The 13,333-nt window shown below is 25.5% G+C and overlaps 1 protein-coding gene across 1 annotated transcript in view; it reads left to right on the top strand.

Annotated features, from left to right (window-relative positions):
• Positions 1-1,505: 1,505 nt before the first annotated feature.
• Positions 1,506-13,333, top strand: part of LOC111042594 (autophagy-related protein 16-1) — a 174,306-nt gene continuing 162,478 nt past the window's right edge. Inside the window, exons 1-7 of the mRNA XM_022327247.1 lie at positions 1,506-2,005; positions 2,091-2,343; positions 4,759-4,921; positions 9,997-10,085; positions 11,855-12,008; positions 12,342-12,447; positions 12,528-12,670. Of these exons, the coding sequence (XP_022182939.1) occupies positions 1,921-2,005; positions 2,091-2,343; positions 4,759-4,921; positions 9,997-10,085; positions 11,855-12,008; positions 12,342-12,447; positions 12,528-12,670 (993 nt within the window). The 5' untranslated portion in view covers positions 1,506-1,920. The remainder of the gene's footprint in view (positions 2,006-2,090; positions 2,344-4,758; positions 4,922-9,996; positions 10,086-11,854; positions 12,009-12,341; positions 12,448-12,527; positions 12,671-13,333) is intronic.

Here is a 13,333-nt window from a genome sequence, read left to right as displayed (position 1 = left end):
CATCGTTGAAATATTTAAAAATATTTATTATAAAATGTACCTATTTATTTTTGTCGATTTATCCAACATGTCATGAAACATACCGAACTGTAATGAAATATTCAGACTTCATAAAAATATTTATTTCAACAAAATCTGTTCCCTAGGTATATGTTTCACTTTCAGGCATTATGTTTTTATTATGTGTGTATAGATATCATTCACGACTCATAATAAAAATATGGCATTGAACAAATCAAATGACTATTACGATTACCACAGCAATAATAATAATAATAATAATAATAATAATAATAATATCAAATGATTGTTGGTTTTCTGTTTTTAATTAAAGCAATTCGTCACGAATGAATAATTTATTAAACATGTACTTAATTTTTATACATAATCCAGCTGGTCTACTGCTTGGTATTAATAATAGCATACCTGGTGTTGAGAACTCACGCATTAAACAAATCATTTAAGAACGACATGAGATTCAAAAATACAAACAGAACGTAGTCATTATAAATAATTTCAAATATTACGGTATAAATTTATGTAGCTATAATACCTACCTATTTTACAGTAGATATTTTTTTTTTGTTAGAGCGATGTATTGAACATACTATATAGTCATGATAGAAACGTGATGTGTATAATAAAAATAATAATATTAATAATATTAAATATTATGCTTGATAGTTGATGCTTATAACGTTTGATGCCGAAACTGATGGTTATTACTTAAAGACTAACAAATAACAATATTCTTATTACTACTCTCATGTCGTCTCATTTTCGATATTGAGAATCGTACGTTACATGTTTGTATAATATCTATTAACAAATATATGAATATATAATTCGTATACTATTATAAAATGTATTTTGATACTGCGACCAATGGACGAGAAGGAAACAAATGTATCGTCGTCGTTGGCGTGGAGAGGGAATCTATACCCAACGGCCTTAAATTACACTTCAATATACACGTCCTGCAGGTCAATGACTAATGATCGTTAAATACCTACCTAATAATATATTGATATAAATCATTTATAATAACAAAGATGGGCGGTGGCGCGCGCGCTTCTTTTCCGTATGCTCACGAGAACAGAAAAATTGCATTCGCGGATGCCATTCCGTAACAAAACTTAATACGCAAATAACAAATTACAGTGTAATGTGCAATATTTCACACAAAAATAATATTATCATAAATCGTAATATTATTATTATTATTATACAATAAATAAACATAGTCATTGCATCGAAGTGCCCGTTGTGCATTGTGTGCAACACGTTTTGAGATAGCGTCGCGCGTTGCTGTTATCACGCGATACAGTCGCGGTCGTTGTGCAGTAGGTGAATTGGTCGGATGGAGGTTACCGCGCGCACAGGTCGTTACCGTTACCACGGCGGTTGATAATGGTGCGCAGTATCGACCGCAGCCGACCATTCACGGTACCTATGGCCGGCCTGCCCTTACGGACGCAAACGGCTCTTATCAATTATCATTTTTTTCTTTTCAAAAATTGAATAATATTATTACTGTACGCTACCTGTTACTATTATTATTATTATGATTCGTTAATCGTTATTATTTATTGAGATCTACGTAAATCTTCGTCAACGTCTATCAGCCGTGAGCAGAACGACGACAGATCACGACGACTGCGATTCGACACCGACAAAGAACGTATTAAATGAGCAACACCTCTTCATCCTGTCCAGCTAATACGTTGAATAAATAACAACAGCATATATTTCCGACGTCCAGGGGTTACATGGTAGGTATACACCATGCACAGTCAGTGGTGATGTGTTTAGTTTGGATGCTTCGACGATATTGTCTCTGCCATAACTGTTTGTCCGGTGGTTGTCTGTCGACTGAGTTTTACGCTATAGGTTTAGTTTGAATCAGAGACCTCAAAAATCATGGACTGGAAGGCAGTCATACGCCAGCAACTGGAGAGCAGAAACTCCAGAGAGACGGCCAGCTTTCAAAATCTAATCAATTTCTGTGAGCATAACTAATTCTGACTTGATTTCATAGTAATTATTACTTGTAATTTGGTTATGTTATTTTTCATTTTGGCCATTTTCAGATAACAAAATTTATGACAGTTCAATTTTGTTGCGAGCCCAAAACATTCAGCTAGAATCCCAAATCATACGTGGTAATACTGGTGGTGATTTTGTGTACTCAGAAAAAATATCGGCTTTAGAACAAAAATTGCTTGTGCAACAAGAAGAATTGACCGAATTACATCGTAGACGAGGGGAAAATGCTCAAATGATAATAGATTTAAATGCAAAATTACAATTGACTGAGAAAACACTTACAAGTAAAAACAACAGGTCTGTGATTGTATAACAAATTATTCAATACTTGATTATTCAATACTGATTGTTGAATTTTTAGTCTGTTATTACTTATGACTTATTAAATAAACTAATTCTTATAATAACATGATGATGCTATAGCAGCAATAAAACTATATTTGCACAATTTCGTTAACAGATTCATAATAATTCTGTAACTAATGTAACACAATGAAAGTTAATTAATATATTCAATTCATGTTATAGAATGTATATACGTTCTGTTTTATTATGTTTAGTTTTCTTTATAAGGTAATTGAACATTACTGTAAACAATAATTTTTGTTATTATCAATGCAAAAAAAATTATTTTTTAAGTTTTAACATTTTTTTTTTAATCAGGTATTAAAATTAATGCTATTTTAATTTAGTGTTGTAAAATATACTTTTTATACTTTGGTAAAAAGTACATGATTACTATAATAATATTTTACTTTGTTTTATAACTATTACTTTATATTATTTTATTTTTCAATTCTATTATTTTAGAACCTAAACAATGAGCAACTCATTTTTTATAAATGCAACAGCAAGATAGGTAATTAATTTTACTTAAAAGTGAATTCCTGATCAATTATTAGTTTTAAGTGCTTACTGTTATTAATGTATATATTTTATGATTGTTAATAATTGTAAAACTATTTTTATAATCATTGCATTTTTTCTATTTAAATATAAATATTTATGATCATTTAAGTACTCATTAATGAATACCAAATTTTATTTTTGTTAATAGAATTCTTCATTGAGCTAAAAATAGGTACTTAGTTCGAATGAATTCATTTTTTGTTTATTTAACTATTTTAGTTTAAATAAAAGCATACAAAAACTAAAAATTTAATGTGAGAAAATATTTGATAAGTAGTGTATTAAGTAATTTTTAAATAAATGATTTTAAATTAATTTATGCATGGTTTTGTAAAATCTTGTAAAACTTAACAGTTATTTACTTCATGTACTATTTTATACGATGTTGTATTTTTATAGAACAATGTTTATTTATAAATCACTAGAATTCAGAATTTTATTTTTTTTTATACTGAAACAAGTTGAGTCATTTATTCTTCAAAATTGTACGTATAGTTTATTATTTACAATTGTATTCATATCCTGTAAATTATTTTATGTAATTTTTTTTAAGGTTCTATAAAACTTATACTTCACATCTTAACTAAAATCACACGTTTTAAAATATTCGTAGGTTTTTTGTCAATATTATAGTACTGTAATGTAATATTTTATTTGAATTTTAACTTTTTTAAAAATATTTCTTAGTAAATAGTAAACTAATATTTTGTTAAGTATGCATACTTTAATATTGTTGTTGAATTAAACTAAAATATATTGTTATAAATTCTATTTCTAATCTAATTTTCTATCGGAAATGCTTTCAATATTACATGTGCAGTTTAGTGAAACCATTTGAAAACTCAGGACATTGAAATAAAAAATTACTTATGTGCAAGAAAAGTATATTGATAAGTTCACAATTATGTTAAATGTGCAAATTATATTTTATAATTATTTATATTTTAGTTTTATTTAGCTTATTAAGCTGTAAAGATTAGAATAAAACAGTACAATTGTTAAGTAAATAATTAGTTTTAGTATTTAATATTGTAAATTCAAATTAGTGATTAAAAATACATAGTTACATAGTTATGAAGTAAGATGATAAGTATTTTAAAAAAAATATCATAAATTATTTTTCCAAGATCAAGTTTGTCTATTATTTACTTTTGATGGAGCTAGTTTTAACAATGTCTTTTTATTAAGTGTATAATTTTTTTTATAATTTTAGAATCTCATTCTACTTCATCAATTATTATTCTTTTAAAAATGAATGACTCAACTTCGGGATACCGACTCAAGCTTGGACGCCCTCTTAACCTTCTAATTAATAAGAGTTTCTCATTATTTTATCCACTATTAATATATTTTATTTGCTAAATCACTGTTAACTTTATTGTAGTAATTTTGTAACTTTAACTGTAGTAACTATAATTGTAACTATTTTCTCTGTTTATTTGCATTATTTAAATTTATATCTATTGTTCCTAACGTTTAAAATGGTATTTTATGTATTTGATAACAAGTTCAGATGGCTATATTAGGGAAACTTAACAAATAATAAAAAAAAAAATTAAAAATTTACAGATTGTTGCTAAGTTTCTAACAATATAGTCTTAATGATTAATACTATTATGAATAACATACAATATTATGTGTATGAGTAATAATTATTTATTAATATTATTATAGCACAATTGTTATTATAAGTGTATACTTATACTTAAATATTTTTGTGAAAGAAAATGGGTTGCTTTATAGTACCCTTTATTGTTTTATGTTTAAACTATTAAAAATTTGTATAACATTTTATGATTGCAGTTTGACTGACAATTTAAAGTTAGTTGCTAGTTTACGAGCAGAAATATCTTTATACCAGAAAAATAACTCGGAGCTAAAACAATTAAATCAAGTTCTCAAAGATGAACACCAAGCACTACAATTGGCTTTTACTAAACTTGAAGAGAAATTACGGGCCTTTCAAGTAATTGTTTGTTATTTCCTATTATACTATAGTTAATAATATATTTTTTAAGTTATAGTAGTTATTATTTTAACTTAAAAATAAACTTCTAAAATCCCTAACATTTTTTTATTTATACATAGCTTAAAAATGTCAACATTATATTATGCACATTTGAGTTATATATTTATAAATGGTTGGTGATAACTGATAACAACTTTAATTTTCTCTAATACTTCCTAAACCTAATTAGAAAATTTTTATTGATAACCATTACTTTAACAAACATAGTTTTATATTCAAAATAAATAATACTATTGTATAGTTTAAATTAGGCACATAGTTCAATTCGGTTAAATGCTATTTAAAAGTATAATATATTGGTACTGCATATGAAAAGAATAACAATTTATAATACTTAGTACTCCCTACATAATATAAACTAATGAACAAATGAGGCTGTGGAGAAATATTGGAACTTCTTTTTAAATGCTATTCTAACATTTTAGAGCTCTAGTGTACCTAGGAACCCTCCCAACACTACCTACGAATAAAACAATATCCACAGTTACAATTTACAGTTTTGTTCAATAATGTGTTAATAATTAGTTATATGAGCAAGTTCTATTTATATATTAGACATTTTATAGTTGTAAAATGTTTAAATGGTAGTTCAAATGATTATTATAGTTGCATGTTTTAGTGTTTGCAAGGGATATAGCACAAGAACGCATCTATATATGTTGTAGTTTCTATGTTCTCTCTGTATAATAATATGTACAACTTTTAAAAACTAGTTGATCATAAATTAGAAAATATGACATAAAGTGTTACTTTTTTATGTGAAAATAGACTTTATTGCAGTTACTCGAATTCAGTTATATTACAACAAAATACTTACCATTTATTATTCAAAATTTGTATTTGATTTTAACTTAAGAAAACAAGTATAAAGATGACCCTGACAAAATGTGTTAGATCGTCATACTACGTCATTTCAAATGAATAAATGTAAATATTATCCAAAATAAATGTGTAAAGGAAATCATTCAGCCTATTTTTAACTCAAAATAAACAAACATACATTTGATTCACAAATACTGCGTGTTGAATGACATAATAAAGTACCTACCACAAATTAAATGTTTTAATATTATATCTATGATTTATCAACTACCTACCTATATGGTTTCAATATATAATATTTTCTAAATCCAAAATATTTTTTAGAATACAGTCTTTTTTTTATAAAACTGCGTTAATAATATTATTGTTTGTTATTATATATTTCAATATTTGTATGTAACGCGTCAATGTTAAGTCTTATCGTTAATCATTTTCGCGTGTCATCTTCAAATTAATGTATGATTTTTATAATAGATTACATTTCCATATAATCGTAATATATATTTATGTACCTATATGCATATAGGGCATACGTATTATATACTACAGTAATGCAAATTGAAAAATATATAATATGCACGCATTAATCCAGCTGATATATAGAGCTACGCGGTAGATAACTTAATGTAATGAGTACCTAATAATTTAATTATACAGCATCAGGAACTATTAAGCTTCGAGACGTACATTATCACACCATTTACTGTAACGATATTATTTTTTTTGCTAAAAAATATAGCTAGTCATAGTTATGTTAAATATCCAAGTATCCAATTATAATTCTATGCTAAAAAAGTTATTAATGGTTAAAATAAAAATGTAATTCAATTATCACATATTATAAGTAACTACATTTATAACATAATTATTTTATTAGACATTTATAAATACGGCCTATTATTTGTAGTAGTGAATAGTAATTTATTGTTTTAATCGGTTTTTACTGAAAGTTGATTGTTTTTAAAAAACCTCCAAAAATAAAAAAGAGTAGGTAACAAATTTAAAATTGTTTTATTCTTGTCCTCTACGTATTGTCGTTTTTACATATATTTTCATTTTTTTTTCATTACGTTTTTATTCATTGTTTGCATTTGTATGTAAATATTGGTCTGGTTTCGCACATAGACTATAGACATAATATTATGTCATATTATAAACATATTGGTTTTAGAGTGTATGATTTTTTCAAAACATTTATTAGAAATATAAAAGCTGCAGTAAATCTATTCATAATGCATAATGCATGTATATGATTAAATTAAATTTATATGAACACGAAAGGCAAGTTAAAATAAATCACCGAGTAGTAACAATTTTGGTGTGATTTTTTTCTTTAAATATATTTTATACTAGGTCTTTACTCCATTTTCTCTTTTGCTTTCTCGAAAGTTTTCCTGGTGTATTTTCATAGCCAAGGGCTATGATCAGTGGATTTTCAAGCTGATACATAAAATTAAGCAACTTAGCTGTCTATTTTGATTGATTATTGTATAGTTTTTGATTTAATAATGAGCTGTTTCAAATGGGGGATTTTATCATTATGCTCTTCATGAGATGTATTAATCTTTAAGTAAGTCATTAAATTAACTTAATGTTTTTTTTATTAAATAGATTGTAAATACTAAATTGTATTTGTTTTAAATAATAATAACAAAAAAAAGTATGAGAAATCAATACAAATATTTTTTCCTCTTAGATCAATTTACGAAAATGTCCTTCTCATTTTACATTGTCGCAATTGTGTTGTCTATAAGATAACAATTTTTTCTTATGATATTTGAATTTAATTTTTAGATTCCTCTTTATTTGGTCATCTTCTTGAGTCATTCGCGTCACTTAAGATCTAGTTTCAAATATATTCCATAACAGTATAGGTACTACCGTGTTTCTCTATAGATTTTTTTATGTTTTTCGTCTATATTCACAACAAGTATTTCACATTAGAATATAATTATAATTTATATTAACTAACCTTTTTAATTCACGAAGTTAACTTATTTTTATACCTATTACCAACCTGGTATTAATGATTATTGCTCAAATAATTAGGTTTTGTGCATATTTCCTAATTTTGTTGTTAAATATTAAATTACTTTCACTATATTAATTTAAAGTTATGTTAATACATTCAATAAAATAAGATTATTTACTATGTTACATTGTTACTATAGAAATTAATTTATTCTTACACACGATGGTTCTTTTTTTATAATTGTATTTGAATAGTCCGTCGACGGGCGAGATGATATTAATTTAAAAGTATAGTATGTATTTTATACCGGCTCCTCTGTAAATTGTAATGTATACAATATGAGTATTTTAATTACAAAAAATGTTACATTTATGGTTGTTCAAATTATATCCTTAAATCTTTTGCTTTAAATGTTATATTTTATTAGGTGGTAAGTACCTATCGTAGTTTATCGATTTGTTACTTATAAGCCACATGATATTATAACCTTACTCTCCTAATACTGTGCTATTGTACTATTTCCTGTAGATTTTCGAGTTTCAGATTCTGAGTACTTAATGTCAGAATATAATATTAAATGTATAATTATTGCACTATATACATAGTCGCGTTTCAAAAGGAACCAGAGTTAATGTACATAGTTACCTATAGTTCTTATTTACATAATATAATAGTAATATACTACACGTAATAATTAAATAAATAATAAATATGCAAGTACTTATCATAAACAAGTACTTGCATGTTTATTGAATACATGAACGTTAGTTAATATAATTATTTTATTTGATAAAAATCAAATAGGTATTATAATTGTTGAACTTCATCACTATTTTGTAATAGGTAAACTTCTATAATTATTATTTATTATTTAGTTACTAAAGGTACTTAAATAGTATGATCTAATTAGATATAATATACGTAAGTGAAAATATTATCTCATTATTTATAATTAGTTTAGTAATTACTCATTTATAGTAATTAATAATCATACATGTGATTATAATATTGCTGCCATCATTTAGTTTAGATTTGTATCAATTGGATCAAAATATATTTCCGATAGCATTTCTTATTTAATTAGTTAATAATAGGTGTGCATGTACAATGTACATTATATTGGTTATAAAATAATATGGGATTCTTAAAAAACACATGAACAAAATTCTCAACTATTTAACAGAAAATAAAGGTAGGAGGTACCTATCTGGTATATATATTGTTGTACTTCTAAAACTTATTTCTTTTTGTGATTAAATAAATATATAATTTATATTTAGTGGTCAATTATTAATAATTAATTTGCCATTTCATTTTTCACTATACGGTTAAGATAGTAAAATTTAAATCTTATTTTGTTTACGACCCAAGAACAGGCATATTAAGTATATTATACTTAAGTGTATGTAATGAATATTAAGTAACATATTTATGATGCATATATAATATATATGTATATATACTTTTGTTAAATTCATTTAAATATCAATGGAAATAATATAGTTTACTTTATACATAGTTGAATGAAATTAATTTATGTAAAATATTGTTTTATAATCTCTGTAGACTATTAGTGTTTTTGAAATAAATAATGTCATCGTAAATTTATAAAAAAAAAATCATCCTTTATCCATGATGTTGGATTTATACAAACGTACCTATCTGTCTATTTATTTGGTTGAAGTGTAACGCCTGCTCATTCATTACCTCGTTGTTATTAACTATTATTTTTTTCAATAATTTTAAAGTTTTGATTGTAGGTACAGACGAGATATATACATTTTAAATTTACTTGTTTTCATCATTATATAATATTCTTTGTGTCTTCAGATATTACCGGCTTTGTTTATTTTAATCAAGCAATATTAAAAAAAAAATTATTTTGGTTAAATAAGTATGGTATATAGTTGTTGTATAATGAATAGTTCAATGCTTCCCCTAACTCGCGTGAGTCCGGACAATATTTCCACCATATCAATTTTACTTATTGTAAATACTTTAACAGATTGTAAAAATTAAAATTAAATAAATAAAAATAAAAAAATAAAAAAAATACTGTGTAATGCCAATTAAAGACCTAAACCGTGGCGCTTTGAGACGGGTCTATTTATAATATTGCATGAGAATCTGCCCCCACTGGCGTGCCAGTCAGTTGACACACGCGCTGCACAATCACAAAATGTTCGCTAAGCTAACGCGTCGTCGATTTTCATTGCAGGATGAAAACAGAGAACTCGTGGTCAGGTTAATGACTTATAAATCTAAGGACGCCGAGAAGTTGAACGAGGAAAACGACCATCTAGTCAGGTAACAATTAGCACACGGTTTGCGCCTTGTCTTAAATTAATTAGTTAGATGCAGTTACATTACTATGTTTGTGTGCACTATGATAAAACTGCATTTATGTGCATGCCGTAGTATGACTATTACTACAATAGTCTATTACTCTATTACAATGATGCTTTCATATTTTTAGAATTCGGACTGCAGCATGCCGAAACACTTACTTATAATTAATTTGATTGAAGGAAGGACACATCTTTTTAATATTAGAACATGTTATTAAATAGGTACTTGACGAAAATAATATATGTATTAATGTATTAAGACACAATTTAATTTTTGTTTTATTATTCCAATGCAATGTGCTACAAAAATTAACAAAAAAAAAAGTTTAATTGTCTTTAAATAGATTACGATAGAATGTTATTTATATAAATTACAAGGTTCTTTCAAAATCAATCATAAAGTTTGAATGTAATATTTTTTATTTTAATCAAATTCAAAAATTTGTATTGAGTTAAGAATCTGTTTAAACTGAGACCATCAAGTTTATTGTAAGACGTGATAAATGGTAATTATTGATTTATGTAATTTAATAAGTACCTATATGGCGTTTTAAATGTTTACCTTTAGTTCATTCAATTACATTATACAATTAAAAAACATACAAATTATCATATTAAAATATTTAGTTGATAACTTAATGCTAATAAATATATGATATGTACACAACATTTTCATTTTATTGGGTTTTATTAGTCTTATATTTGGGACGCTGAGTATGTATAGTTTTAAATTATTCAACTTTAATTTAAGTTGTGCTTTATAAAATAATAACTCAATGGACTCAAAATGCTTACATATTTATTTATTTAAGTAGGTAAGTAGATTTGAAATAAATATTTTACTTTTTTTTTAGTATATATGTATAGAAAGATTTTAAACAAAAATTTATATGTATGTTTGTCTTAACTCTTAACATTTTGGGTTAAGATTTTGTTAAAGTATAAAATACCTATCTATGTATATACCTACCTATATTAGTACCTAAAATATTAATTATATTTCTATCATCTATTATCTACAAAAACTTATTTTGACTAGGTAACAATTTTAGATTTCATGAAATGAAATGTTTTCTCGTGAAATGTGAGTGTGTTCAAATTTTGAAATAATACATTTTTTTAAAAATTGTGATTTATGAATAAATATATCTTTAAAAATAAAGGCTCGCATTCACACCTTCGCTCAGAATCATTTTTCAAATGCAATGTTTGTACTCGAATTTAAGTATTTAACTCATACCTATATTCCAGTGGTGTACTCAATGACAAGGGAACTTGAAAACTACTTTACAGCAGAGCTACTTCTATGGATTTAATTTAATTTTTATGTTGGGTAAAAAATATAGAGTTCTTACATAATACATAGATTTTAGACACAAGAAAATCATTTTTGTCTTCAATTTGCTGATTTATCATTGCTTTTAAAATATTAATGTTGGTTTTTTTCTTACATGTTAAATTGAAAACATTAGTACCTAAACATTTCAATTTAATCAGGGCTTTACCTGAATAAAAATATCACAATCTAATTTTGTATATCTTTGATTAGTTATTTGGAATTGTGTTATTTTTTTAATGATTTTTGTCTACCTTTTAATTTGTAGTACCTGAAGATTATTTAATTGTATCGATTTAATATTGTACTATTTTTTATATTACAATTAAAAGTCAATAGTTATTATTGTTTTACTAACATTTATGTATACATTTTGTTATTTTATTTTATAGAGCACGAAATGCCATTATGCAAAATGAACTTAAAGAAGCAGCAAACGATATGCGTGGTGTAACCGCAGAATGTTTGACAACTGCTGTTAGCAATAGTATTGGTCCGATTATGTCATCTCCATGTGCCATGCCTAGCAAAGCTACCATTCGATTTGTAAGTATTTAAAAAGTTGATGTTAATATTATATACTATTTAAATTTTAAATATAATGCTTGTTGAGTACTTATGTATTTGTATAGTATACTTAATATACTTAATAATATGGTTGTTTTATATTGATGTTTGGCTCAATACTAGGAAATCCATGACTAATAATAATATATATGATAAATAAATATGTTTTTTAATTACCTACAATAGTTTAAGTAATTTTGTGTAGATTGGCTTATTTTATTTTGCAAGTATTATTTTAGTTGTTATTGTTTTACAATTTTTCTTTTAAAGTACATAGTTTCCTTATACTAAAGTGTGTGCTAAAACGTTTAGGACGCTCACGATGGTGTTGTAAGTGCTGTGAAATGGAGTCCAGTAGATCGAATGGTAGCAACTGGAGGGGAAGACCGTAAAGTGAAGCTGTGGGATGTGTCTAAAGGTATTTAGTAAATAATCAATTATTTGGACATTCATTTTAAAATCTTATAATTAATCAATTTATTTGAACTGTGTATGTAGGTGTTGCTGAATGCAAAGGGATGTTGATTGGTAGTAATGCAGGTGTCATGTCAGTTGAGTTTGACAGCACAGGTGGACAAATAGTGGCAGCATCTAATGATTTGGCATCACGTGTTTGGACAGTAAATGATCAACGACTTAGGGTAAGTAAATATGATTAAGTAACATTATTTGGTAAACAAGATACCACTAAAAAATAAAATAAAACAGCATAATAATGTTTGTTCAATTTTTTTAAAATTTAATTTCACATTATTTTTAATTACCATACAAATATTACTTAAAATTATTATCAATAAATATTATTATCATAATTAATAATTAGAAGACTACATTAGACTATATTATATAATATTTAAAGTAAAAAAATAATCTTAATTTATAAATGAGTAATTACATCTCAAAAGTACTACTTATGTGTAGTACCTAATATTAGTACTCAATTCTGACTTAATATTCCCTTTTCTTGGTTAATTATCACTATGGTTATTGGTTAATTTATTCATATATGGTAAAAATATGAAAGGTAAAGGTTAAATTATAAATATAAGCTATTGAATACATGTTATGCCACAAGATAGGGAAAGTTGTCATAATTTAGCTTTGAGAAACGTAGACAAGACTCCAACAATTTTGAGTTTTATATAAATTTTGTTTGAATGATTTCAAACATACATATGTTTATCGTAGGAAAAATCGTCTACGTTTCAGCCCAATAAATACTTACATGTTACTTAATTCTAAAATAAAATAAATTTGTTGGCTGAACCGTATTATTGATTATTAAGTAAAATCTTCAAAAAATA

This window comes from Myzus persicae, unplaced genomic scaffold (assembly GCF_001856785.1).
Source record: "Myzus persicae strain clone G006 unplaced genomic scaffold, MPER_G0061.0, whole genome shotgun sequence".
Classification (NCBI taxonomy): Eukaryota; Metazoa; Arthropoda; class Insecta; order Hemiptera; family Aphididae; genus Myzus; species Myzus persicae.
The sequence above is the reverse complement of the archived record's forward strand: the minus strand, read 5'-3'. Positions and strand labels throughout refer to the sequence as shown.